The sequence below is a fragment of the Orussus abietinus genome, unplaced genomic scaffold, assembly GCF_000612105.2.
Source record: "Orussus abietinus isolate OABI.00-Male unplaced genomic scaffold, Oabi_2.0 scaffold211, whole genome shotgun sequence".
In the NCBI taxonomy this organism is placed as follows: domain Eukaryota; kingdom Metazoa; phylum Arthropoda; class Insecta; order Hymenoptera; family Orussidae; genus Orussus; species Orussus abietinus.
Window position 1 is genome coordinate 120,468 of NW_019394366.1, and position 27,092 is coordinate 147,559.

General features: G+C 51.4%; 1 protein-coding gene across 8 annotated transcripts in view; it reads left to right on the forward strand.

The window, feature by feature from the left end:
• LOC105702948 (titin) overlaps window positions 1-27,092 on the forward strand; it is a 101,256-nt gene that overhangs the window by 57,588 nt on the left and 16,576 nt on the right. For 5 of the 8 annotated variants that reach the window (XM_012430927.2, XM_012430921.2, XM_012430924.2 and 2 more), the window contains 4 exons: window positions 173-2,925; window positions 3,343-7,794; window positions 8,152-11,620; window positions 12,913-26,919. The exons of 1 other annotated variant lie outside the window; for it this stretch is intronic. In XM_012430927.2, the coding sequence (XP_012286350.1) occupies window positions 173-2,925; window positions 3,343-7,794; window positions 8,152-11,620; window positions 12,913-26,919 (24,681 nt within the window). The remainder of the gene's footprint in view (window positions 1-172; window positions 2,926-3,342; window positions 7,795-8,151; window positions 11,621-12,912; window positions 26,920-27,092) is intronic. 2 more of the 8 variants (XM_012430925.2, XM_012430928.2) reach the window with 2 other exon arrangements.

Genomic DNA, 27,092 nt, shown 5'->3' on the forward strand with positions numbered 1-27,092 from the left:
CACGTGGTACATTCGAGGTTACCCCTTTCACTGCAATGCGAGGTCTAGATATCTAAGGTCTAAGCAAAGGGGTCGTTCTCCAATGGGCGCCATCTTTGTTTGGGCGCTCTTCCTCCGCGGCCGCCACCAACGCATAAATTGTGACACCGGGTCTCCCACATACTTTCCACAGAATACGAGGACACACGGCAAGCACAACACACGACACAGCTCAGGCTCAAAGACAGAAAACCACAGGAGCAGATCGAGGATAGGGAAGAGGGGGTGGTACAGGTGGTTGAGGTAGAGTCGGTGGAGGAGCAGCCTTCGTTGGAGGTCGAGAGGAAGGACACCAAGGAGGAAGAGGTCGAAGAGGAGGTCATCGTGGTAGAGAGGGACTCGAGGGGCAGGCTGATTCGCCGGAAGCAGCGCAGGAGCTCGGAGATCGAGGTCAAAAAGGAAGTCGAGGTCGAAGTCGAGGAAGAGGCGCGGAGGCGGACGATTCGGAAGCCGCGGAAGCCTCTCAAGCCATCGACGGGCGAGGCCGAGATCGAGCTGGAGGAGGTTGAGGATTTCGAGGAGGACAAGGACAAGGCCTTGACCTCGATCGCCCTCAACGTCCCCGGACAGCGGTACCAAGTGGTTCCGCTGGATCGGACCACGGAACAGGCACCTGGAGTGCCCGAAACGGCCAAGGCCCAGCTGACCTTAGACGCGGTGCACGCCTTAACGGAGAGGTTGGTGCCCGTTCAGGAGAGGGAGGACGTCGTGGGGGAGGTCAAGCCGGAGGCCCGACGGGCTAAGGTCACCCTAGAGCCAGTGGAACCATACACGACCTCGGAAACGACGGCTCAGGGGGCAACGGGAGCGTTCTCCGGGAAGTTCGCTCCGGCAACGGCGGAGGCCGTTCCCAGCGTGGTGTCCTCGACCTCGAGCGTCGTGGTCAGCGAAACCCGCGTGGATGATAATCTCTCCAGATTGGAGGTGCGTGTGGAGGACAAAAGAAGGGTGGACGTGACGGTAGATTATAGGGAGGTCGCCACGACGTTCGAGACTACCGTCGGGCAGACCGAGGTCCCCAGAGAGGACGAGGTCTTACCAAAGACGGCAACGGCGGAGGACACCATTCTGCCTAGGCAGGAGCTAACCGTGTACGAGGTCAACGAGGCCTTGTTGGAAGGCGACCTCGAGACGATCAAGCCCTTCGCCACGAAGCCTAAGGTCAAGTTGGCGCCTAACGAGCCTCTGGTGATCGAAGAGGTCCTCCCAGAGGACAAACCTGGGAAGTACTATCCGGAGCTGATCGTACCGACGGAGACGGCGACTGAGTCGGTCATCGAGCAACGCCAGAGGGTTACCGAGGTCATCCACGCTCCCGAGAAGGAGGGCGATTACGTACCTGGAAGACTTCCACTGGAGCAGAAGGCCCAATTGGATGTGACCTTTGGTGACACCATGTTGACGGTTCGAGAACACGCCGTCAGGGAGAGCGAGGGCATCCTGGAGGCCGACAGAAAGGTCGACCTCTTCAGGGCCGAGACTAAGGTTGACACCGTCGAGAGCATTGCGGTGTCCACTGTCGGCACCGAACAGCGCGAGACGACCTTCACCGTCGAGGAGAGAAGGAAGGCCACTGCCGACCTTAACGTGGTCGAGGAGACCTCGCTGGTGACGGTGGAAACCGTCGTTTCGGAGAAGGAGAAAGAATACCGGGCGGACGAGAGACCCGAGGCGAAGACGGCGGAGACCTCGAGGGCCCATCCTCTCGAGGTCGGCACCATTTACGGGACCTTAATTCAGGAGTCCGAGGGCGAATACAGCCCCTGGACGAGGCCAACCGCTGCCCTGGCGGAGAAAACCGTCGGCCAGAAGGAGCACGTCGAGGTCGTTTCCATCGAAACTGCAGACTATCCTGCAGACTTTGCCGACCACCTCAAGTACATAACGGAGAGCGGAGAGGTCAAGGTCGAGCTCACCGAGGCCAAGTTCGTGAGGGAGACCCTCGCCCACGATCGCGAGGTCGACATGCCAGAAGCAGTGAAACCGGAGCAACGAACGGTGGACACCTCCTTTGAGGCCATCCGCGGGATCGAGGTCAGTCAAACCACCTCGGTGGAGAAGGAATCCGACCTCGCGGTGTACCAACTTCCCGAGAGCCATCGAGGCAAGCGGGTGCCCGCCTCTGAGGTGCGCTCCCTAAAGGTCGAGGTCACGCAGCCAGAGGAGGGAACCGGAGAAGTCGTGGACGTGGTCCCGACCTCGGCCAAGGCGAACATAGGCCAGACCGAGGTCAGAGCAGGAGCGGTCACCGCGGAAACCGTGACAGCCGAGAGTGCTACTCCTGTAACCGACCTCACCGCTCCGGACAGTAAGGTCGCCGAAGTAAGCATAAACGAGGCCTCGAGCGTGCACACGACTGAGGTCACCGTCATAGAGAGGGAGACCGAGTACGACCGGGAGGCCCGACCTTTAGTCGAGGTCGCATCATCGACGACTATCACACCTCTCGGCGCTGCCAGCCACGAAGAGGTCAGGACCGAATCGCCGACTGGCGAGTATCGACCTCACGTTCCAAAGACAGGAACCGCGCTTCCATCTCAGGTTCCTTTGGAAGGTATCACGGTCAGCATGCAGGAGGTCGCGGAGAAGGAAGCTGCATATGTGGATGAGGTCAGGCCGAAAGGTAAAACTGCCCTTGTGGAGCTATCCGAAGCGAGGCCGGCCTCGAGCGTCCTCGAGGTCGTGGCCCACGACGCGGAGAGTACTTACGACGAGAGTGGACCTCGACCTCAAGCTGTCAGTGCCAAGCCAATGCTGACCTCTACCACCGGCAGCGTGGCTGTCAAATCTGAGACCATCCCGGAACTGGGAACCGGCTCGATCAAACCTGAAGACCTCGAAACTGCGAAGGCGTTACGCAGGAGCGACGCTCTTCAAGAACTACAGGTGAGCACTGAAACAAATTAAGGTTTAAGGTGATGTGAAAGTGGCTACACAAAGGTCTCGTTTATCAAACTTTTCTCTTAACTGGGTGCATCGAATCGTTTCAACGTTTACAACGTGAATATGGAGGCTGTAAGAAAGGTCCTGACACCCATGAAATTTGAATTGTTTAAAAATTTATTTACGGGTATTTTTCTATTTTTTTTTTATTAAAAATGAAATTTTGTGGTTCGTCATTTTTCATCTTAAATTCCCCGTTAAACATGAAATAGAACAGCTGTGTAAGCAAATATTTCCTATACTTTTTTTATTTCACTTTAAACTCACGTTAACCGAAACGCACTTCACAATCTACTGACCTTCTTAAATAATTATCGATAATTAATTCTTATCTAAATGCAATCGTAAAACCGTTTCTAGGTGACGGAGACAACCGTAGCCGAGACGGAGAAACCGAGGTCGGAAGACTTGAAACCGGAGTCGAAGAGCGCCGAAGTCGGAGTCGTCACGAGGACGGAGAATCTGACGGTAACAGAGATCGTCACCGAATCTCGGGAAAGCATTTTGGAAACAGAAGAAAAACCACAGGAACGAACAGTTAAGGTCGACCTTATATCTGGCCACGAGGTCGCGCAGACGCAGGAGACGGTGGCTTCGGCAAACGTGGTCGACCTCGTCGAGGAGAAGCCGAAAGGTGAGGTCGCCCAAGAAAAACAGAGTGGATTAGAGGTCGTCCTCCAATCGGAAACGTCGACATCCGAGAAAGAGGCACCATTGATAGAGGATGTTAAGCCCGACAGGAAGAAAGTCGACATCGCTTTCGAGGAAGGTGAAGGCGTCGAGGTCACTTTCGTACACCCCGAGGACAAGGAGGCAGATCTAGCAGACAAGGAACGGCCGAAATCCGCCGAGGCTAAGGTCGACCTCGAGACCCAGCACGTCGTCGCCTCGAAGTTCGAGGTCGTAAGTGGATCGGGCTTAGGCGAGGTCGCCGAAGTCGAGAAACCTGCGGATCAGAAGCCGAAGACCTCTGTCTTGCCGTTTGAGGCCGCAGTGGCTGAGGTCGTGGTCGGAGGAGAGGCCGAGGCCCCGTTCCAGGAGGTCGCGAGAAACGAGGGTCGCACCGCGACCTTAGAATTAGACCTGAACGAGAGTGTGATCGTCTCGGACGTAGTCACAGGAGTGAAGGAAGAGGCTCTGCCAAAGGAAGAGCAACCAGAGGGAAAATCAGCGGTGGTCGACCTCCCTGGCGACCTCAGAGGCGTGGCTCAGGTCACTGAAACGCGAGCTGAGGACAAGACCGACGAGCTGGCACCCGAGGTGCCCTCCACCGCCACAGCAGAGGTGGACCACGTCACTTTCCGGTCTCTGGTCGCAATGGAGACCTCGACGGGAGACTTAGAGGGCACCATGGCGGACTTCGTCAAGCCGGAGGAGAAGAAGGTCGAGGTCGGCCTGGAGGAGGGCACGATAAGTCTGACCGTGACGCAGACGGTAACGGGAGACAGAGAGGCGGAGTACATAGGGAAACCTCAATTGGAAACCGAACACGCGAAGACGAGCTACGACGCCCACGGAGTGGCGACCTCGATCGAGGTCATCGCCGGAGGTGGGACCAGGGTCCTGGAGAGCGAGAGACCTCGAGATCGAGTGGCTCATCCAGAGCACGTCCCATTCGAGAGCCTCGTCCAAACCGAGGCCACTGTCTCCGAGGTCGAGGTCGAATTCCAAGGCAAACCTACACCTACGGCTCTTGCCAACCTCGCGATAAACGAAAATGTCAATCTCACGGTGACCGAGATTACCGCCGAGGACAGGGAGACCACCTTGAAAACCGAAGAGCAACCGGAAGGGAAAACCGCCCAGGTGGACATGGAATTCACTGGCCAAATCATCGCGGAAAGATTTGAGGTCACAACGGAGGTCAGCGCTGAGAAGCTGGAGACCTCGAAGCCGATCTCCGCGTCAGCCACCCCTGCATCGATTCCTTTGGAGACAGTCGTGAGAACGGAAACCCAACCGACCGAGGCGGAAGGTCCATTCGAGGTCGGCCAGTTACCAGCTGGCGGGATCGCGGACTTCTCCGTGGTCGAGGGCCAGCCCTTGACCTCGATCTCCTACGTCACTTTACAGGACAAAGAGGGAGAGTACAAACCAGGAGAATTGCCGGAAACAAAGCGGGTAGGAGTGCGATTGGACGTGGACATGCGCCCAGTCGCCGAGAAAACGGAACTCGTCCCTGACCTCGGAATAGGAGAACTGGTCGAGGTCAAACCTGAGACAGGAACTGCCATCCCAGATCAGGTTCCTTTCGTGCCCCTGGAAGAGACTCAGCCAATGGTTGCCGAAAAGGAAGGAGACCTTCCTGCAGACCTTAAACCGGAGGACAGACGGGCGATCGTCGACTTCGAGGCCGAGAGGACGTGCACCGTGACCGAGGTCACGACCGCGGACAAAGAAACCACCTACATCCCGGAAGTACTTCCTTCGCAGCACGTGGCCTCGCCTGGAATCGACCTCACTCACGGAATCGCCGAAACGACCGACGTGACGACCTCAGATACCCTCGATGAGAAGAGGGTGGAGTACTTACAGCCAGAAACTCGCTTGGCCTCGACCTCGCAAGAACTTTATCGCAGTTTAATTGTCTCCCAGCAAGTTGCCCAAGACCACGAGAAGACGTTCGAGGACAAGTTCAAGGCCGAAACACACGACGTCGAGGTCACCGTCGAGGCTGAGGAGAGGAGAGTGACTAGCGTGACGGAGATCACGACCGGCACGAAAGAGGGCAAGTTGGAAGACCTCGACAAGGCTGCCTTGAGTCGCGAGGTCAAGCCCACCTTCGTTCCGGGAGGTTTCGAGGTCGCAGAGAAGTCGGAGGTGGTACCAGACATGAGCACCGGTGAGGCTGAGATAATTAAACCGACCTCAGCGACGGCTAAGGTCGACCAAAGACCATTCGAAACGGTCCAAATGACGGAGGAGGTTCTGGCTGAAAAAGAGGCCGAACGGGTGGCGGACAGACTACCAGGAACCACCAAAGCGAACCTGACCTTTAACGAAGAGCAGTCCTTAACCGTCCTCGAAACAACAGCCTCGAGTCATGTGGTTGAGGACGAATTCGTAGATGTGAAGCCTAAAAGAGAGGAAGTAGCCGTGCCAGCTTTCCAAGGTCAGCTGGTGGCAGAACGGACCGAGGTCTCGACCCAAGAGGCCGTTGGCCTCGTCGAGGTCACCACTTTTAAGGGGACCGAAGCCCACGAAATCCGCGATACCCTCGAGAGCGTCAGCGTGACGGAGGCCATCACCAACGAGATGCCCACGGACTTCTCCGGGAAATTCGAGGTCGAGGAGCGACGCATCGACGTCAGCTATGTCGAGGGTAGGAGCATATCCGTCGCTCAGGTCGTGCCCGACGACAGAATGGAGGACATGACGACTTCAAAGGCTCCAGAAAGCATCGCCAGCGTCGGGTTAACGAGGGTCGGCAGAGAGGTCGCCCAACGAGCTGAGGTCTTCGTCGGCCAGAACGTCGGCCTCGTTGAAGAGTTCCGAACCGAAGAACGTACAGCTCGTCCGAAACAAGACGAATTGATACCGGTCGTTGTCGAAGAGGTCCCTACGGCAGAGAAGGAAGCGACTTTCGAAGATCGTCCCAGAGCGACGCCGACCTCGGCCGTGACGGCCTTCGAGGAGGGACGAGGTCTTTCCGTCGTTGAGGTCACCTCGGCCGAAAGGGAATCCACCTTGGAAGAGCAGAAATTACTTGAATCGAGAACGGCTACGAGAAACATCGTCATCGAGCACACCTCCGTCGAGACCACCATGGTGGAATCTCAGGTCGACATGAAAGACAAGCCGATCGAGGTCAAGCCCGAGTCTAGAGTGGCCATCCCAGGACAGGAGACCTTCGAGAGTCTCACCGTCACGGAGAACCTCGTCGAAGAGTCTGAGACACCCTTCGAGGGTAAATTCGTTCCAACAACCCAACGAGCTAACCTCGACATTCAAGAAGTAAGGTCCCTCCAGGTTTCGGAGACCACCACCGAGGATAAGGAGGAGAACCTCGAGATGACCTTAAGGCGCATCGAGGCCAACGCCTCTGCGGCCTTCAGCGTGTTCGAGTCGGTCGAGAAGTCCGAGGTCGAGGTCGTCCACGGTACCGGCGAGGTCCTGGAAGAGAAGCCCTCGACCTCGCAGGCGACGGTCACGAGGAGCACCCTGGAAAGTGTCATCGAAACGGAAACAACTCTGGGAGAGACCGAACTGGCGTTTGAAGGGAAATTCCATGCACCGGAACGGAGAGGTCATCCTCAGGTCGATGGCCTGACCTCGGTCACCATCACCGAGATCCTTTCGAACGAGGCCGAAGAAACTCTTCCGACCGAGGAGACCCCAAAAAGCAGAAAGGCCCAGCCGACCTTAACCGGAAGAGAGGTCGCAGAGACCTTGCAGGTTGTCACTGACACTACTTTGGGAGAACTTGAAGGACCCAGAGTACTAGAATCAACTGGAACCAGGAAGGTCGAGGAGATGAGCTCCGTGACAGTATCCGAGGTCTTTTCGACGGAGGTCGAGGGAGAACTGAAAAGTGAGGTCAAGCCAAAGGATCAACAGGCTTTGCCCTCGGTTTCTGGAAGAGAAGCCGTCGAGACCACCCAAGTTCTGGCTGTGGCGAACGTTGAAGAGTTCCTGGCTGGCGAGAAACCTGAGTCTAGACAGATTCGACCGACCCTCGACGAGATGACCTCGATCATGGTCTCCCAAGTGACGGAAAGCGAGGTCGAGGGGACTCTACCCAGCCCAGAGGTACCAAAAGGAAAAATGGCAGAACCAAGCCTCTTCGGCAGAGAAGTTGCGCAGACGATGCAGGTAAGGAAATGTTGAACAATAAGATAAAGGAAGTCGGGTACAATAGAAACATGGTACAATTGAAGTGCCTATTAGTAATACTAATTAATTCCATATAAAAAAAGCAAACAATATTGATAAATATAAGGAATTAAGCATTAGTCAAAATCAATGGCGCTGAAATTAAAAGAGAGAATCCTAAAAGTGGTGTCCATAATTTTCGCCTATGAACACCTCGGTTCTAAAATTGGTAACACAATGTCAACACTTGTATGTAATGTGCACGTGTATATGGATACAGTGCAATATAGTTACAATTGTACCTAACTATTAACATAATAAGACCTGAATTTTAACCTTATTTCTTCCGTTTATCAGGTATCCACTGTGAGTACAGTCTCGGAGATGTCGATCCAAGAAAAACCAAAAGAAGAAAAAGTGGAGTCGAAATTCGAGCAGATGTCATCCGTAACCGTTGTGCAGACCTTATCGAACGAGAAGGAGGAGACCTTACCAGCTCCGCAGCTTCCTGGAGAACAGACCGCGCGACCGAATCTCCTGGGGCGAGAGATCGCCGAGACAACCCAGGTGACAACTGTAAGCACCGTGGAAGAAATGGCACCAGCAGCAAAATTACCCGAAGAACACAAGGGCCAACCTAAACTGGAAGAGCTGACATCGGTGACAGTGACGCAAACGGTGTCCGGAGAAACCGAAGAGACCTTACCGGAAGCGTTGGTCCCGAGTGAACAAACGGCGAAGACGCACCTCTTCGGCAGGGAAATCGCAGAAACCACGCAGGTGACAACGGTAACCAGCGTCGAAGAAATGGTCACACCAAGAGGCCCAGAAGAACAGAAGGGAGTGCCCGGACTGGAGGAGCTGACCTCGATCAGTGTCCTGCAGACCTTATCGAATGAAGCCGAAGACGTGCTCCCAGCTCCGGAAAAGCCGACAGAGAAGACGGCGCAGCCTGCCATCCTAGGCAGGGAAATCGCCGAGACCATCCAGGTGACAACGGCTACAAGCCTGGGAGAGATGGAGAAGCCAATCGGTCCTGACGAGCAAAAGGTCAGGCCTACGTTGGACGAGCTGACCTCGTTGACGATCTCACAGGTCGTGTCGAACGAGGCCGAAGACGTCCTTCCCAGCCCCGAGGTCCCGAAGGGTAAGGTCGCCCAGCCGAGTCTTCTGGGCAGGGAAATAGCCGAAGTGTCGGAGGTGACCACGGTCGCCAGCGTCGAGGAGTTCCTGAAGAAAGAGGCTCCACTTGGGCAGAAGGGAGAACGCATATTAGAGGAACTGACCTCCCTGACGGTTTCTCAGGTCGTTTCCTCGGAGATAGAAGAGACCTTGATCAGCGAAGAGATGCCGAAGGGGAAGACGGCGCAACCTGGTCTTCTGGGTAGGGAGATTGCCGAGACCTCTCAGGTGACGACGGTCAGCAGCGTCGAGGAGCTGGTCGTGCCAAAGGGCCCTGAAGAGCAGAAAGGAGTACCTGGATTGGAAGAACTTACCTCGGTGACCGTGATGCAGACCCTGTCGAACGAAGCTGAAGAGGCGATGCCAGCTCCGGAGGCCCCCAGTGAGAAGATGGCACAGCCATCTCTTCAGGGTAGGGAGATCGCAGAGACCACCCAGGTGCATCCCGTAGAGAACGTCGGAGAGGTGTCGGAGCTGATCAAGCCTGAAGAGCAGAAGGGGAAGCCAAAATTGGACGAGCTCACTTCGTTGACGATCTCGCAGATCGTGTCCTCGGAGGCTGAAGAGGTCCTTCCAAGCCCTGAAGTCCCGAAGGAGAAGGTCGCCCAGCCTGCGCTCTTCGGTCGCGAAACCGCGGAAGTGACCGAGATCACAATGGCGTCCAGCGTGGAAGAGTTCGCCAAAGAGAAAGCCCCTGAAGAGCAGAAGGGAACACCGCAATTAGAGGAGCTCTCCTCCGTGACCGTTCTGCAGACTGTGTCCGGCGAGGTGGAGGAGGTTCTCCCAGCTCCGGAACTGCCAAATGAGAAGACGGCACAGCCCTCTCTTCAGGGTAGAGAGATCGCAGAAACCACGCTGATCCACCCCTCGGACAACCTCGGAGAGATGTCGGAAGCGATTCGTCCTGAAGAGCAGAAGGGCCGTCCGAAACTCGACGAATTTACATCCATAACGGTGTCGGAGGTCACGGCCACCGAGGAAGAGGAGACCCTGAAGAAGGCCCTCGCCCCGAAGGAGGAAGCGGCTAGACCCAGTTTGCTGGGAAGAGAAGTTGCGGAAACCACGGAAGTGACGACCTCGATCAGCGTTGAAGAACTTCTAGAAGGGAAACGTCCTGAAGAGCAGCGGGGCAAACCTGGACTGAGCGAAATGACGGCCTTGACGATCTCGCAGGTCACGTCTAGCGAAACTGGAGTGACCTTGCCGAGCCAGGAGGTGCCCTCGGAAGGCTCGGTGACGACCAGCCTCTTCGGGAGAGAGGTCGCCCAGACAACTGAGGTCGTCACCGTGGACCGTCTCGAAGAGTATCTCTCCATCGCACCTGACGAGAAGAGGGGAATTCCAAGCGTGGACGAGCTGTCAGCCTTGACGGTCTCCCAGGTGACGACCACCGAGGAGGAGGACTTCCTGGAGAGTCCCAGAGTTCCGAAGATGGAGGAGGCGCAGCCGAGTCTGCTCGGAAGAGAAGTTGCAGAGACTACCGAGGTCACCACCGCCCTCGCCGTCGAGGACTTCTCCAAACCCAGACACCCTGACGAGCAGAAGGGTCGCCCCGAAGTAGAGGAACTGTCCTCCCTCACTATATCTCAGGTACTGTCCAACGAGGTCGAAGACGTTCTACCGAGTCCTGAAGTGCCCACGAAGAAGTCCGCGCAGCCCAGCCTGCTCATCGGCAGGGAAATCGCCCAGACAACGGAAGTGGTTACCGACACCGACCTCGAAGAGCTAGAACGACCTCAAGGCCCCGAACAGCGGAAGGGCCAGCCGGTCATCGAGGAGCTGACCTCGCTGACGATCTCCCAGGTAGTCTCCGGAGAGACGGAGGAGTTCCTCCCCAAAGATGAGGTACCATCGGGCAGCAGCGCCCTCCCTAAGGTCACCGGAAGAGAGATCGCGGAGACCACCGAGGTCGTCACTGCGAGGACCACCGAAAAGTTCACCGAACCCAAAGTTCCGGAGGCCCAGAAGGGAAAACCAGGTCTCGAAGAGCTGGTCTCGTTAACCGTATCCGAGGCCACTCCTCAGGAACTCCACAAAGACCTCCCCAGCCCGGAAGCGCCGTTCACCGAGACCGCGGAGACCCGCGTTTCCGGTCGCCGTGTGGCGCAGACCTCGCAGATCTTGACCTCCCTCACCACCGAGGATCTCGCACTTCCGGTCGCCCCTGATACCAAGAAGATCACCCCAGAGCACTTGCTCTTCGAGAGCCTCGAGAGCACCGAGACTATCCGTCAAGAGAGCGAGGCCAAGTTGACCTTAACCTCTCGAGAAGCCCCCACGGCCATGGCCGACGTTTCCTTCAGGACCACCGAGAGCCTGACGGTCACCCAGGTGACAACCGACGAGAGAGAGACCAGGAAACCCCTGGAGGAAAGGCCCAGAGAGGAAACGGCCCAACCTGACGTAGTGCGACGAGAGGTCGCTCTCAAGACCGAGGTCCTGCCCGAGGGCACCATCGGCGAGTTCGAGGTCGAGGGCCCCACAGGCAGGACCGCCACTCGCCTCGATGAGGTCAGACATGGCCTCCTCGTCACCGAGCTCCGTGCTACCGGCGAACTCGAATCCGACCTCCCCGAGTCGACGGTCCCTCTCGCTAAGGTCGCTAGCGCGACCGTCGAGGTCGACCACCTCCAGCGAGTCGTAGGTGAGTACCAGGTTCTTAGGTTCGATCGACCTCGTTGATCTTGACCCGGGACGACCCGACGGAAATAGAGACCGTGTGAAAGCGAGAGAGAGAATGAGAATGGCGGTACCGAATTAATAGGATTCTCGAAAGATTTGTCACATTAAGGACGGAACTTAGACGGTAAGGTCGAAATCCGGTAAGGTTGAAATTGAGGTCGCAGAGTGGGGTAAGTACCACAGAATCCTCGACATCCATGGTGAGTTTCTTTATCAGTTTCAGATCCATTCTTATACCACCGTGCTTCAAATCTCGAAAGCTCATTGTTTAAATTCTTTGTTTATACCAGATCGAAAGGTATAAAGTTTCCCCCGAAAGAATTTATCCTGACGCGATCTTTTGTCAATGAAAAGGCGTATAAAAAATAATGACCCAGAAACGATTTGTAAATTTGAAATTAAAAATTAAAAATAGAAAAATGACATTGAACACAACCCAGGGTTTTTCGGGTGGTATTTAATGGATTGTATAAAGTGGAGTTTGACTAGCTTTGGTTTTAATCCCTCGAGAATCTCAATATCTAAGCTATGAAAGCTTTATATCACTCGACTCGCTATCAATTAAGCATTCGAACAGAAAAAGCTTTAATAATTTGGAGCACGGAGTAGAAAGTGATTTAAAAAATGGATCTGGAAAAAGTAAAAGGCCCACCGTGCACTTTGACCACGGGACACCATATGACACACCATACGAATGAAAGTATAAGAGAGAATGACAAATATGGAACGAATGACGGTACCGATTCCTTAGAATTCTGTAAAGATTTGCTCTCGACCGAACTTATCAGATAAGGTCAGAAATCGGGACGAGAGACATTAAATCGCAGCTTGACTGTGGTAAGTACTCCGAAATCATGAAATACATATTTCGACTACGAGACACTACCCATACGACACGACACGATTGACATGTGTTAACATCGAGTCCGTATCAATACGGTACAAGGCGGAGGCGATTTGCACGGTGATAAGAGCCCCGATATTATCGTGAGCTGGACACACACGAGATTTACACGGAAACGACACAGATCACCTCGTACCGATTGACAAAGTACGGAAACCAGGGTCATTAAATGATACCACACGATACGACATCAATGCCCGAGAGACGAGGACGGCGGCCATCTTTTTAAATTCATTTCTTACCGATAATGAAAGCAATGAAAATTGCGATTCGTAAGATGAGGAACTGATAACTGTCTCTCGGGTATTACACAACAACCCACGACCCACACCTCTTCTCTAACATTTCAGAAACCACAGAAGCACGAGTCCAACAACACGAAACCACCACATTCACACACCACACAGATAAACACGAACATCCGGGTATTAAAAAGCGACCGAGTGTAGAATCCGACACGGAGATCACCGAAGAGTACACAACGAAGTTCAGAAGAGGGTCCAAGGACGACGAGACGGCGGCTGTAAAGACGAAGAAGACGATCATCAGGAAGAAGAAGCCCTCGTCAAGAGAGGAGGAGAACGTCGTGGTCATCGAAGAAGAACTAGAAGACATCAAGTCGTCCCTGCCCGCGATCCCGAAGAAGCAGTTCATGCCGATAGAAGAGGTGACAGGAGTGTTGGACGTGGAGGAAATAAAGCCGTCGATAATCGAGGAGGTCGAAGAGGCTCCTGAAGAAGAGGAAGAAGTCGAAGAGGTACCTGAAGTCGTGGATGAAAGAAGGGAAAGCGTCATCGAAACTCATGCCACGATAAAGCGGAAGGAGAAGAAGAAGAGGATCGTTAGAGGAAAGAGCGAAGAGGAGAAGCCGGAGGAGGAAGAGGAAATACCTGAAGAGATTGACGAAGTGGTTCGGATGAGAATTCGACCAAAGAAGACGGAGGAGGTACGGGAAGAAGTGACGGTTACGGTGGAGACTACGGAAGAGGGTAAACCTAGAAAAACCACGAAGAAGAAGATCATTAAGAGGAAGGGCAAAAAGCAACAGGTTACCGAAGAGGTTACTGTAGAAGAGGAAGGTAAAGCGCCGGTGAAGAAGATCATAGAGAAACCGGAAGAAGAAGTGATATTCGATGAAACTACTGAGCCGTTACCTGAAGTACAATATGCAAAGCCGAAGGAATCGGAAGAAGTGAGAGAGCAGGTGACAGTAACCGTGGAAACAACAAATGAAGGCAAACCTCGTAAGACCACGAAGAAGAAGATAATTAGGAGAAAAGGTAAAAAGCAGCAGGTTACCGAAGAGGTTACTATAGAAGAGGAAGGTAAAGCGCCGGTGAAGAAGATCATTGAAAAACCGGAAGAAGAAGTCATCTTCGATGAAACCACCGAACCCTTACCTGAGGTTGAATACATAAAACCGAAGGAATCGGAAGAGGTGAGAGAGCAGGTGACAGTAACCGTGGAAACAACAAATGAAGGCAAACCTCGTAAAACCACGAAGAAGAAGATAATTAAGAGGAACGGTAAAAAGCAGCAGGTTACCGAAGAAGTTACCATCGAAGAGGAAGGCAAAGTTCCGGTGAAGAAGGTAATAGAGAAACCGGAAGAAGAAATAATCTTCGATGAAACCACCGAGCCCTTCCCGGAGGTTGAATATGTAAAACCAAGAGAATCAGAAGAAGTCAGAGAACAAGTGACGGTCACCGTGGAAACAACAGAGGAAGGCAAGCCTCGTAAAATCACGAAGAAAAAGATTATTAGACGAAAGGGCAAGAAACAACAGGTTACCGAAGAGGTCGTTGTCGAGGAAGAGGGAAAAACACCTGTAAGGAAAGTCATTGAGAAACCTGAAGAAGAAATCGTTTTTGACGAGACCACGGAGCCCTTGCCGGAAATTGAATTCGCAAAACCAAGAGAATCTGAAGAAGTAAGAGAACAAGTGACGGTCACTATTGAAACCACCAAAGAGGGCAAACCTCGTAAGACCACGAAAAAGAAGATCATTAGAAGAAAGGGTAAGAAACAGCAAGTTACCGAAGAGGTCACTATCGAGGAAGAAGGTAAAGCACCGGTAAAGAAAGTCATTGAGAAACCGGAAGAGGAAGTGGATATTGAAGAAACAACAAAGCCCTTACCTGAAATCGAATTCGTGAAACCAACGGAATCGGAAGAGGTGAGAGAACAAGTGACAGTTACTGTGGAAGAAACTGAAGAAGGTAAACCTCGTAAGACTACCAAGAAGAAAATCATTAAGAGAAAAGGCAGAAAGCAACAAGTTGTCGAGGAAGTCACCGTCGAGGAGGAAGGCAAGGCACCTGTAACAGAAATTATTGAGAAACCAGAGGAAGAATTTGTACCTGAAGAAACCACCGAACCGCTGCCAATCGTCGAGTTTGCAAAACCAACCGAATCTGAAAAAATTCGTGAGCAGGTTACAGTCTTCGTCGAAATCACCAAGGAAGGTAAACCACGAAAGACGACCAAAAAGAAGATCATTAGAAGGAAGGGCAAGAAACAGCAAGTTACCGAAGAAGTCACTATCGAGGAAGAAGGTAAAGCTCCAGAGAAGAAAGTCATTGAGAAACCGGAAGAAGAAGTGACCTTCGATGAGACCACGGAGCCCTTACCTGAAATCGAATTCGCGAAGCCGGAAGAATCGGAAGAAGTTAGAGAACAAGTGACAGTTACCGTGGAAACAACCGAGGAAGGTAAACCTCGAAAGACAACGAAGAAGAAAGTCATCAGAAAGAGGGGACAAAAGCAACAGGTCACCGAAGAGGTGACAATTGAAGAAGAAGGCAAGGCTCCCGAGACAAAGATCATCAAACAGCCCGTAGAAGAAGTCATTACTGATGAAACTACGGAGACCTTGCCCTTGATAAAACGTAGAAAACCGAAAGAAACGGAAGAAGTTCGCGAAGAGGTCACTGTTACGGTAGAAACCACAGAAGAAGGCAAACCACGAAAGACGACCAAGAAGAAGATCATTAAGAGGAAAGGTGGAAAGCAGCGAGTTACCGAAGAAGTTACAATTGAAGAGGAAGGTAAGGTTCCCGTAGTGAGAACCATAGAGAAACCTGAAGAAGAAATCATCGAGGACGAAACGACGGAGCCTCTTCCTATTGTTGAATTCGCGAAACCTAAAGAAGCTGAAGAGACCCGCGAGCAGATCACGGTTACCGTTGAAACAACCGAAGAGGGTAAGCCTCGAAAGACTACGAAGAAGAAGATCATTAAAAGAAAGGGAAAGAAACAACAGGTTACCGAAGAGGTTACCGTTGAAGAGGAAGGAAAAGCGCCTGTGACTGAGACAATTAAGAAACCAGAAGAAGAAATCATCGAGGATGAAACGACGGAACCTTTACCTGCTGTTGAATTCCAGAAGCCCAGAGAATCTGAAGAAGTCCGCGAACAGGTGACAGTCACCGAAGAAATAACCAAAGAAGGTAAACCTCGGAAGGTAATAAAAAAGAAGATCATTAGGAAGAGGGGCAAGAAGCAACAAGTCATCGAGGAGATTACTGTTGAAGAGGAAGGTAAAGCCCCTGTCACGAAAATCTTTGAAAAACCAGAAGAAGAAGTCATCGAGGATGAGACCACGACACCCTTCCCGATGGTAGAATACGAGAGACCAACCGAATCGGAAGAAATTCGAGAACAAGTCACAGTAACCGTCGAAACAACCGAAGAAGGCAAGCCTAGAAAGACCACGAAGAAGAAGATCATTAAAAGGAAGGGGAAGAGGCAACAGGTTACAGAAGAGGTCACCGTTGAAGAAGAAGGCAAGGTCCCCGTGACAAGGACTATCAGAAAACCTGAAGAGGATGTTGTCTTCGATGAAATGACAGAGCCTATTCCTGCTGTAGAATATGTGCGACCGACAGAAACCGAAGAAGTGAGAGAACAAGTTACTGTCACAATGGAGACCACGGAAGAGGGTAAACCTCGTAAAACCACGAAGAAAAAGATTATCAGACGAAAGGGCAAGAAACAACAGGTTACCGAAGAGGTCGTTGTAGAAGAAGAGGGCAAAACCCCCGTGAAGAAAGTCATCGAGAAACCTGAGGAGGAAATCATCGAAGATGAGACCACGGAGCTTCTACCGACCATCAAATACGCGAAACCAACAGAATCTGAAGAAGTGCGCGAACAAGTGACGGTGACCGTTGAAACGACGAAAGAAGGCAAGCCTAGAAAGACCACGAAGAAAAAAGTCATCAGAAAGAGGGGTCAGAAGCAACAGGTCACCGAAGAAGTGACCGTAGAAGAAGAGGACAAGGCGCCTGTTACGACGGTCATCGAAATACCTGAAGAAGTGGTCATCACTGATGAAACGACGGAGACCTTGCCAATGGTGGAGTATGGAAAACCGACAGAAGCTGAAGAGATTCGCGAACAGGTAACCGTTACCGAAGAAACAACCGAAGAAGGCAAACCTCGCAAGACCACGAAGAAGAGGGTCATAAAAAAGAAGGGCATAAAGCAGCAGGTTACCGAGGAGGTTACCGTTGAAGAAGAGGGTAAAGCTCCCGTGACGAAGGTCATCAAGAAACCTGTCGAAGAGATCATTTCTGACGAGACAACGGAACCCTTACCTTTGATAAAACATAGAAAACCGAAGGAGACTCAAGAAGTTCGGGAACAGGTCACGATCACTGTTGAAACAACGAAAGAAGGAACACCTCGTAAAACCACCAAAAAGAGAATCATTAGAAGAAGAGGTCAGAGACAACAGGTCACGGAAGAAGTGACCATCGAAGAAGAGGGCAAGGCACCTGTGACGAATGTCATCGAAAAACCTGAAGAAGAGGTCATCACTGATGAGACAACGGAGACTTTGCCTGCGATAAAGTATGCTACACCGGAAGAAACTGAAGAGGTTCGCGAACAGGTGACTGTTACTGTTGAAACCACCAAAGAAGGTAAACCTAGAAAGACCACAAAGAAAAAGATCATTAGAAGGAAAGGAAAGAAACAACAGGTTACCGAGGAGGTCACCGTTGAAGAAGAAGGCAAAGCCCCCGTGACAAGGACTGTGAAAAAACCTGAAGAAGATGTTGTCTTCGATGAAACAACGATGCCAATTCCAGCTTTGGAATATGGGAAACCGATAGAAACTGAAGAAGTGAAAGAACAGGTGACTGTTACAGTTGAAACCACAGAAGAGGGTAAACCTCGGAAGACAACGAAGAAGAAGATTATTAGGAGGAAGGGCAAGAAACAACAGGTTACGGAAGAGATCGTTGTCGAAGAGGAAGGCAAAGCTCCTGTGAAAAAGGTAATTGAGAAACCGGAGGAAGAGTTTATCGAGGATGAAACCGCGGAATTCATGCCTGAAATCAAGTTCGCAAAGCCAACAGAATCTGAAGAGATTCGGGAACAGGTGACGGTGACTGTGGAGACAACAAAACGTGGCAAGCCTCGTAAGACCACGAAGAAAGAGATTGTAAAGCGAAAGGGCAAGAAGCAGCAGGTAATAGAGGAGATCACGATTGAAGAGGAAGGGAAGACTCCCAAGAAAAAAGTCATTGAAAAACCTGAAGAAGAAATCATCTATGATGAAACTGTTGAGCCTTTACCTATGGTGGAATACGGGAAACCGACAGAAGCTGAGGAAGTTCGAGAACAGGTGACTGTTGCAGAAGAGGTTACCAAAGAAGGAAAGCGTCGTAAGATAACGAAAAAGAAGATCATTAAGAAGAAGGGTCCAAAGCAACAGGTAACTGAAGAGATCACTGTTGAAGAAGAAGGTAAGGCTCCTGAAACTAAGGTGATACAGAAACCCGAGGAAGAGATCATCTTCGAAGAAACCACAATGCCCTTGAAGCCGGTGGACTATGTAAAACCAAAAGTGTCTGAAGAGATTCGTGAAGAGGTGACTGTCACCGAGGAGACTACGGAAGAAGGTAAACCTCGGAAGACCACGAAAAAGAAGATTATCAAGAGGAAGGGCAAGAAACAGCAGGTGACGGAGGAGGTTGTAGTTGAAGAAGAGGGCAAAGCCCCCGTGAAGAAAATAATTGAAAAGCCTGAAGAAGAAGTCATGGAAGATGAGACCACGGAACCTCTGCCCATAGTCGAATTTGCCAAACCATCTGAGACTGAAGAAGTGCGTGAACAAGTAACGGTAACTGTTGAAACGACAAAACAAGGCAAGCCTCGGAAGACCACAAAGAAGAGAATCATTAGAAAGAGGGGACAGAAACAACAGATCACCGAAGAAATAACCGTGGAAGAAGAGGGTAAAGCACCTGTGACGAAGGTGATTGAGAAACCTGAAGAATTGATCATCACTGATGAAACGACTGAGACTTTGCCTATCGTGGAGTACGGAAAACCAACGGAAGCTGAAGAGATCCGTGAACAGGTGACTGTTACCGAAGAGACAACCAAAGAAGGCAAACCTCGGAAGACCACGAAGAAGAGGGTCATTAAACGGAAGGGCTCGAAGCAACAAGTTACCGAGGAGGTCACTGTTGAAGAGGAAGGAAAGGCACCTGTGACGAAGACCATCAAACAACCTGTTGAAGAGATCATTTCCGATGAAACCGCGGAGCCTTTACCTCTAATAAAACGAAGAAAACCTAAAGAGACTGAAGAAGTCCGTGAACAGGTGATAGTTATTGAAGAAATAACAAGAGAAGGGAAACCTCGAAAGACCACTAAAAAGAAGATCATTAAGAGAAAGGGTCCGGTGCAACAGGTTACTGAAGAAATCACTGTTGAAGAAGAGGGCAAGGCTCCAGTGACGGAGGTCATAGAACAACCTGTTGAAGAAATCATCTCTGATGAGACAACTGAGATCTTGCCCATGGTGGAATATGGGAAACCAACAGAAGCTGAAGAGACTCGCGAACAGGTGACTGTTACCATTGAGACCACCGAAGAAGGCAAGCCTAAGAAGACTACGAGGAAGAAGATCATTAAGAAAAGGGGGAAGAAACAGCAAGTTATTGAGGAAGTCACCGTTGAAGAAGAGGGTAAAGCCCCTGTGAAGAAAACCGTGAAACAACCTGTTGAAGAGATTATTTCGGACGAAACAACGGAAACATTGCCTTCGATAAAGTATGTCACACCGACAGAAGCTGAAGAGGTGCGAGAGCAGGTTACCGTCACTGTTGAAACCACCGAAGAAGGCAAGCCTCGCAAGACTACGAAGAAAAAGATCATTAAGAGGAAAGGTCCGAAACAGCAGGTGACTGAAGAAATTACGGTTGAAGAGGAAGGAAAAGCTCCGGTGACGAAGGTCCTCAAGAAACCTGAAGAGGAGGTCTTTTTCGATGAAACTACGGAGCCTCTGCCTGAAGTTGAATTCGCGAAACCTGGAGAATCCGAAGAGACTCGAGAGCAGGTTACCGTTACTGTTGAAACCACTGAAGAAGGCAAACCGCGTAAGACAATCAGAAAGAAGATCATTAAGAGGAAGGGTAAGAAACAGCAGGTGACCGAGGAGGTGTCTGTGGAAGAAGAGGGCAAGGCACCCGTCACAGACGTTATCGAACACCCTATTGAAGAAATCATTTTTGATGAAACAACGGAGCCCTTGCCTTTGGAAAAATACGCGAAACCAACGGAGTCAGAAGAAGTGCGCGAACAAGTAACAATAACTGTTGAAAGAACAAAAGAAGGAAAGCCTCGAAAGATTACGAAAAAGAAGATCATCAAGAAGAAGGGCCCGAAGCAACAGGTGACCGAAGAGGTCACCGTTGAAGAAGAGGGTAAAGCTCCTGTGACGGAGGTTATCAAACAACCTGTTGAAGAAATCATCTCTGATGAAACGACCGAGAGTTTGCCCATGGTGGTACATGGAAAACCAACAGAAGCTGAAGAGACTCGCGAGCAGGTTACCGTCACCGTCGAGACTACCGAAGAAGGCAAACCTCGCAAGACCACGAAGAGGAAGATCATTAAGAAGAAGGGAAAGAAGCAACAGGTGACCGAAGAAGTCACAGTTGAAGAAGAAGGCAAGGCCCCTGTGACGAAGGTCGTGAAAAAACCGATTGAAGAGATCATTTCTGACGATACCACAGAGACCTTGCCTATAGTGGAGTATGAGAAACCATCAGAAGCTGAAGAGGTCCGCGAGCAGGTTACCGTCACCGTAGAAACCACCGAAGAAGGTAAACCTCGAAAGACTACGAAAAAGAAGATCATCAAAAGGAAGGGCAAGCAACAGCAAGTCACCGAGATCGTAACCGTCGAAGAGGAAGGCAAAGCTCCAGTGACCGAAGTCTTCGAAATACCTGAAGAGAAGATTCTTCAGGACGACGTCCCGAAGCCTTTGCCACGGGAAGAGTTTGCAAAACCATCGGAAGTTGAAGAGGTGCGAGAGCAGGTGACGGTGATCATGGAGAGGACGCCCGAAGGCAAGCCTCGTAAGACGACGAAGAAGAAGATCATCAAGAAGAAGGGTAGGCAGCAACAGGTGACGGAGTTGGTGACCGTTGAAGAACAGGGCAAAGCTCCAGTCACAGAGGTCTTCGAGAACCCTGTTGAAGAGCTTCCCGAGCTTCTACCAATCTCAGGTTTGGCCTCACCCTCCGAGGTTGAGGAAGTCCGTGAGCAAGTGACTGTCAGTATCGTGGAGACTAAAGAAGGCAAGCCTCGCAAGACCACGAAGAAGAAGATCATTAAGAGAAGAGGAAGCAAACAGCAAGTTACGGAAGAGGTGACGATCCAGGAGGAAGGGAAAGCCCCCAAAACCGAGGTCGTCGTGAAACCTATCGAGGAAATCCTCTATGACGAAACAACGGAGCCTCTTCCGGTCACGGAACCTGAAGAGGCCGACGTGGTCCGCGAACAGGTGACAGTGTCCATAGAAGAAACCGTGGAAGGCGCGCCTAAAAAGACAACTAGAAAGAAGATCATCAAGAAGAGGGGTAGAAAGCAACAGGTCGTCGAAGAGGTGACCGTCGAGGAGGAAGGGAAATCTCCCGTGACGGAAGTCATCGAAGAACCTGAAGAGGAGGTTCTTTATGACGAGACGACCGAACCTTTGCCTCTCTCGCGACCAATCGAGCCGGTCGAAGCTGAAGAAGTGCGCGAACAGGTTACGGTCACTGAAGAGGTTACCGAAGAAGGGAAGCCTCGGAAGACCACGAAGAGGAAGGTCATCAAAAAACGCGGGAAAACGCAGCAGGTCATCGAGAAGGTGACGATCGAGGAAGAGGGGAAACCCCCTGTGACCGAGGTCATCGTCGAACCGATCGAGGAGATCCTCCTTGAAGAGACCACCGAGCCCCTGCCGGTCTCTGCTCTGGTCAGGCCAACGGAAGCTGAAGAAGTGAGGGAACAAGTCACGGTCACCGAGGAAATTACTAAAGAAGGCAAACCTCTGAAAACCACAAAGAGGAAGATCGTAAGGAGGAAGGGAAAGAAGCAGCAGGTGACCTTGGAAGTGACGACCGAGGAGGAAGGAAAGCCGCCCGTTAAGAGCGTCATCAAGGAACCTGAAGAGGAGGTTCTCTATGACGAAACCACGGAATCCCTTCCGGATGTGGACGTAGTCCAACCAACGGAAACTGATGAAGTTCGGGAGCAGGTGACCGTCACCCTTGAAAAGACGGAAGAAGGCAGACCTCGAAAGATCACGAAGAAGAAGGTGGTGAAAAGGAGGGGCAGAAAACAGCAAGTCTCAGAAGAGACGACTGTCGAAGAGGAGGGTAAAGCTCCTGTGGTAACTTTCATCGCAGAGCCGGTTGAAGAAGTTCTTCTGGATGACACCGTAGAACCATTACCGATATTAGGTGAAGAAGTTCCCGAGGAAGCTGAGGAAGTTCGCCATGAAGTCACGGTCGCCGAAGAAGTAACACCTACGGGACAGGTGAAGAGAACCACGAAAAAGAAGGTGACTCGCAAGAAGGGTGGGAAGCAGCAGGTGACGGAGGAGAAGAAGGTCGAAGAGGAAGGAAAATCTCCGGTGGTTACCGTGACCGAACACCCAGAAGAAGAGATCCTATACGAAGAGACCACCAAACTACTTCCTGTAGAACCTGCAGAGACTGTTGAGACTCTACCTAAGAAAAAGACTCCGAAGAAGAAGGTGCCGAAGAAACCCGTCTCAGAAAAGGAAGTTCAGCCGGTACCTGAAGGTAAACCCGAAGAGAAGCCTGAAGACGTCACGGACCTTGCAACCGCGAAGAAAAAGCTCAAACCTCAACTTCAGAAATTAGAGATAAAGGAGGTGAAGCCAACGAAACTCAAGGTGGATAAACCGTCTCCGGAAAAGCCGCAATTCGCGCAGATAAAGCTGAAGAAAGCTCCGATAATCAAGAGGAAAGACGGAAAGAAGGACAAATTCCCGAAAGTCCTGCTGCAAAGTCGCATTAAGTTCTTCGACTACCCTCCATCCCCGAGGAAGTTACAGGTCAGCGAACTGCAACCTGTTCAGGTTCAACGTGGAATCTTGTCAAGGTCTATAAAGGAAGCTCGTGCCCTGAAGAAGACAAAACCCCGCGAGGAGAAACCCTCCGAGAAGGAAGAGACCGACCTCGAGAAGTTGGACAAAGAGTTCGAGGCCCTGAAGAGTGTGCCTCTGGAGCAGGTCGAGGACAAGTCGGTGTACGAACGCCAGCCAAAGCCGAAGAAGCCAAAAGAGGATGACTTGAAAAAAATAAAGCTCGGCAAAGGTGAGGTCCCAGAGAAGCCTGATACACAGGAAAAAGTCGACCTGAAAAAAGTACCTGAAAAGAAGCCCAAGCCAGATGAAGAAGAGACAGCTATCCCTAAAGCTCCCAAGAAGGTCCCGAAGAAAAAGACCCTCGAAAAAGATGAAGAGGACCTCGAACTGCCTCGACCAGAATTCCCGACCGAAGAAAGACCCAAGGTCGAGGAAGAGGAAAGACAGGTAGAAGAACAGCCTCAACCTGAAGAGCAGTTACCCGAGGATGCCGAGAAAAAGCCGAGGAAACTGAAACCGAAGAAGAAACCAACCCAAGAGGTGGAGGAAGTTAAGATAGAGCCAGGCATCCCGAAGAAAAAGGAGCCTGAAGAGGAAGATGAAGTTAAACGAGGTTACCGAAGGGGAGAGAAACCCGAGGAGAAGCCTGAGGAGGTCAAGCTGAAACCTTGGAAGAAACCAAAGGACTCTAAGAAAGATGAGAAAGAAGTCGATGACCAAATCAAGTTCGTCCCTGAAGAGAAAGAGGACGTCGTCACGGTGGACACCATCGTCACCGAGCAAGAGACACCCGACAAGAAAGGAAAGATCATCAAGAAGAGGACGCTGAAGAAACGGAAGGGAGAGAAGCCCGAAATCAAGGAAGAGGTGACTATCGAAGAAGAAGGCAAGGAACCGGTAACGAAGACATTTTCCATTCCTGCTGAAGAAGTGCCTGAAGAGCACTTTGAAGATCTTTCACCCTTCTTACCCGACTTGGCGGAGCCTAAAGTGGTCGAAGAGACTCGCGAGGAAATCCAGGTGACCGAGGAGGTCACGGAGGAAGGAAAGCCCAGAAAAGTGACGAGAAAGAAGACCAGCAAGAAAGTGGGCAAAGAGAAGAAGGTGACCGAAGAAGTGACCGTGGAAGAGGAGGGTGAAAAGCCAGTGACAAAGGTCGTGGAGGAGTTTGAGGAGATCCCCGAGGTGGAGGACTACGTTCCGGCGATCCCAGAGCCGAAGAAGAAGCCGAAAAAGCTGCGCAAACAGAAGCCGAAGAGGCCGGAGGATGAGGAGGGACAGAAGAGCGAACAAGAACTGATCAAGGAAAGACTGAGACCACATTTGGTCAAGATCGAGATCAAGGAACAAAAGCCGATCAAACCGAGGATCGACGAGCCGGAAGTTCCCCTCTTCGCCCAGATCAAACTGAAGAAAGCAGTCCCTCGAAAACCACGTCCTGAAAAGAAGGACAAATTCCCGAAAATTCTTCTTCGCAGTCGAATCACTCACCATGATTGGCCACCTGGAATGAAGTATCCAGTCTTCTCCGAAATCGAGCCAAACTACGTACAAAACGGCATTCTTTCCCGAAACGTGGAAGACGCCTTAGCGCTAAAGAAGATCAAGCGCAAAAAGACGAAGCCCATCGGTAAGGAGGAGACTGACCTTGAGAAAGTAGACCTGGAATTTGAGGAGCTGAAGAAGGTTCCTCTGGAGAAGGTCGAAGATCTGACTCCATACCAGCGGAAACCGAAGCCTAAAAAACCAGCCGAAGAGGAACCCGAGAAGCTGAAAATCGGCAAGGGAGAGGTACCCGAGAAGGAGCAGCCGGAGGAGGACAAGGTAACCCTGAAGAAGGTGCCACAGAAGAAGCCCTCTGAGCCCGAGGATGCGAAGAAAGCCCCACCGAAAAAGGAGAAGCCTGAAAAGCCGAAGGAGCCGAAGGAAGAGAAGGAATATCCCGAACTTCCTGGCTTCGAGCCCTACGACATCGAAAAGGACGATTACGACCTGGAGAAACCGGAAGGTCTGGAATACCCTGAAGATGAGGCACCAAAGGAAGGAAAGCCCCCGAAGAAGAAGCCGAAGTCTAAGGGGAAGAAACCCGTGCAGGATCAGGAGTCGATTCCCATCGTGCCAGGTGTCCCTAAGAAGGAACAACCCGAAGAAGAGCCTGAAAAGAAGTTCCGGATCCCTCAGAAGGACAAACCATCAGAGGTACCTGAAGAAATCAAGCTGAAGCCCTGGAAGAAACCAGGAGCTCCTGAAGAAGAGGCGGCAAAGCCTGCCAAGCCTCTAGAGTTCGTCCCTCGAGATGATGAAAGAATTGAGGAAATCATCGACACGATCGTCACTGTTGAAGAGGAAGAGGTACCCGGCAAGAAGCCGAAGAAGATCACAAAGAAGCGCACGAAGAAGCAGCGCCCTGAGGAGGAGAAACCGATACTCACAGAGGAAATCGTGGTCGAAGAGGAAGGTCTTCCACCAGTTACGACGTTCACCACGTTAGAAGACGAAGAGCTTCCTGTCTTGCCCACCGAGACGATTGTTGAAGAGTCTAAAGAAGTTGTGACGGTGACCGAAGTGAGGACCAAGGAGGGCGTGCCGAAGAGGGTGAAGACTAAGAGAGTGATTAAGAAACGACCGGACAGGGATGAAGTCACCGAGCAAACCGTAGTACAGGAAGAAGTACCTGAAAAGATCTTGGAAATCGTGCCGCAGGAGGACGAAGAGGTGGAGGAGATCATCGAGACTATCGTCACTGTTGAGGAGGAAGAGGTTCCGGGTAAGAGGCCGAAGAAGATCACGAGAAGAAGGACGAAAAAGCAGCGCCCTGAAGAGGGGAAACCGGAAGTCACGGAAGTGGTCACAGTTGAGGAAGAAGGTCTTCCCGCGGTGACGACGGTGGTCATCAAGGAAGACAAGGAACAACCTCTGGCACCCAGTGAAACGGTTGTTGAAGAGACCAAAGAAGTTGTCACGGTGACGGAAGTCGTCACCGAGGAAGGACCAAGAAAGATCAAGACCAGAAGAATGACCAAGAAGCGCCCTGAAAAGGAAGTCGAAGAGCAACCATTGCCAAAGAAGGAAGAAGTTCCTAGCGACTTTGCGCCAGAAGATGAAGCGGAGGTTGAAGAAGTGGTCGAAACCGTTGTTACTGTCCGCGAGGAGGAGATTCCCGGTAAAAAACCGAAGAAGATTACGACAAAGCGGACGAAGAAGCGGCGCCCTGAAGAGGAGCAGCCGGAGATCACGGAGACAGTCACCGTGGAAGAAGAAGGCCTTCCTGAAGTAACCACAGTAACCATTAAACACGAAGAAGAGCAGCCTCTTCCGGATGAGGAAATAATCGAGGAGACGAAAGAGGTGGTGACGATAACCGAAGTGCCCACCGAAGAAGGGACCCCGAAGAAGGTGAAGGTCAAGCGCGTGACGAAGAAAAGACCCGACAAGAAAGAACCCGAAGAGCAACCTGTTCCGAAGAAAGAGGAAATTCCAAGCGACGAAGAAGTCGAAGAGATCGTAGAGATGACAGTTACCGTTCGCGAGGAAGAGATTCCAGGGAAGAAGCCGAGGAAGATCACGACGAAGCGGACGAAGAAGCAACGCCCTGAAGAGAAGCCTGAAATCACTGAGACCGTCACCGTCCAAGAAGAAGGCCTCCCAGAGATAACCACGGTTATTTCGAAAGAAGAGGAGGACCAACCTCTTCCGGAAGAAACGGTAGTCGAAGAGACCAAAGAAGTCGTCACGGTGATCGAGGTGACCACCGAAGAGGGAACCCCGAAGAGAGTGAAGACCAAGCGCGTGTTGAAGAAGCGACCCGGTAAGGAGATCACTGAAGAAGTGATCCTCCAGGAAGAGGAAGGTAAACCCATCACTCCACTCACCGAAGACACTACATCGCCACCACACGAAAGACCCACACACAAAACATCAACAAAACCCAAAGACGATAGAAAGGTCCCCGAAGGTAAGACCCTTTACAAAGTACTACTAGGTGTACCGATTGCGTGCGCGTGAGAGTGAATGGGTGATCCCGAAGAGCCCAACGAAAGTAGGCACGAGAATAGTCCGAAGATGTTCTTGACTAATTCCTCGAGTTCTTGACCAAGACAGGACATCGCATTGTGTCCTGGAAAATCG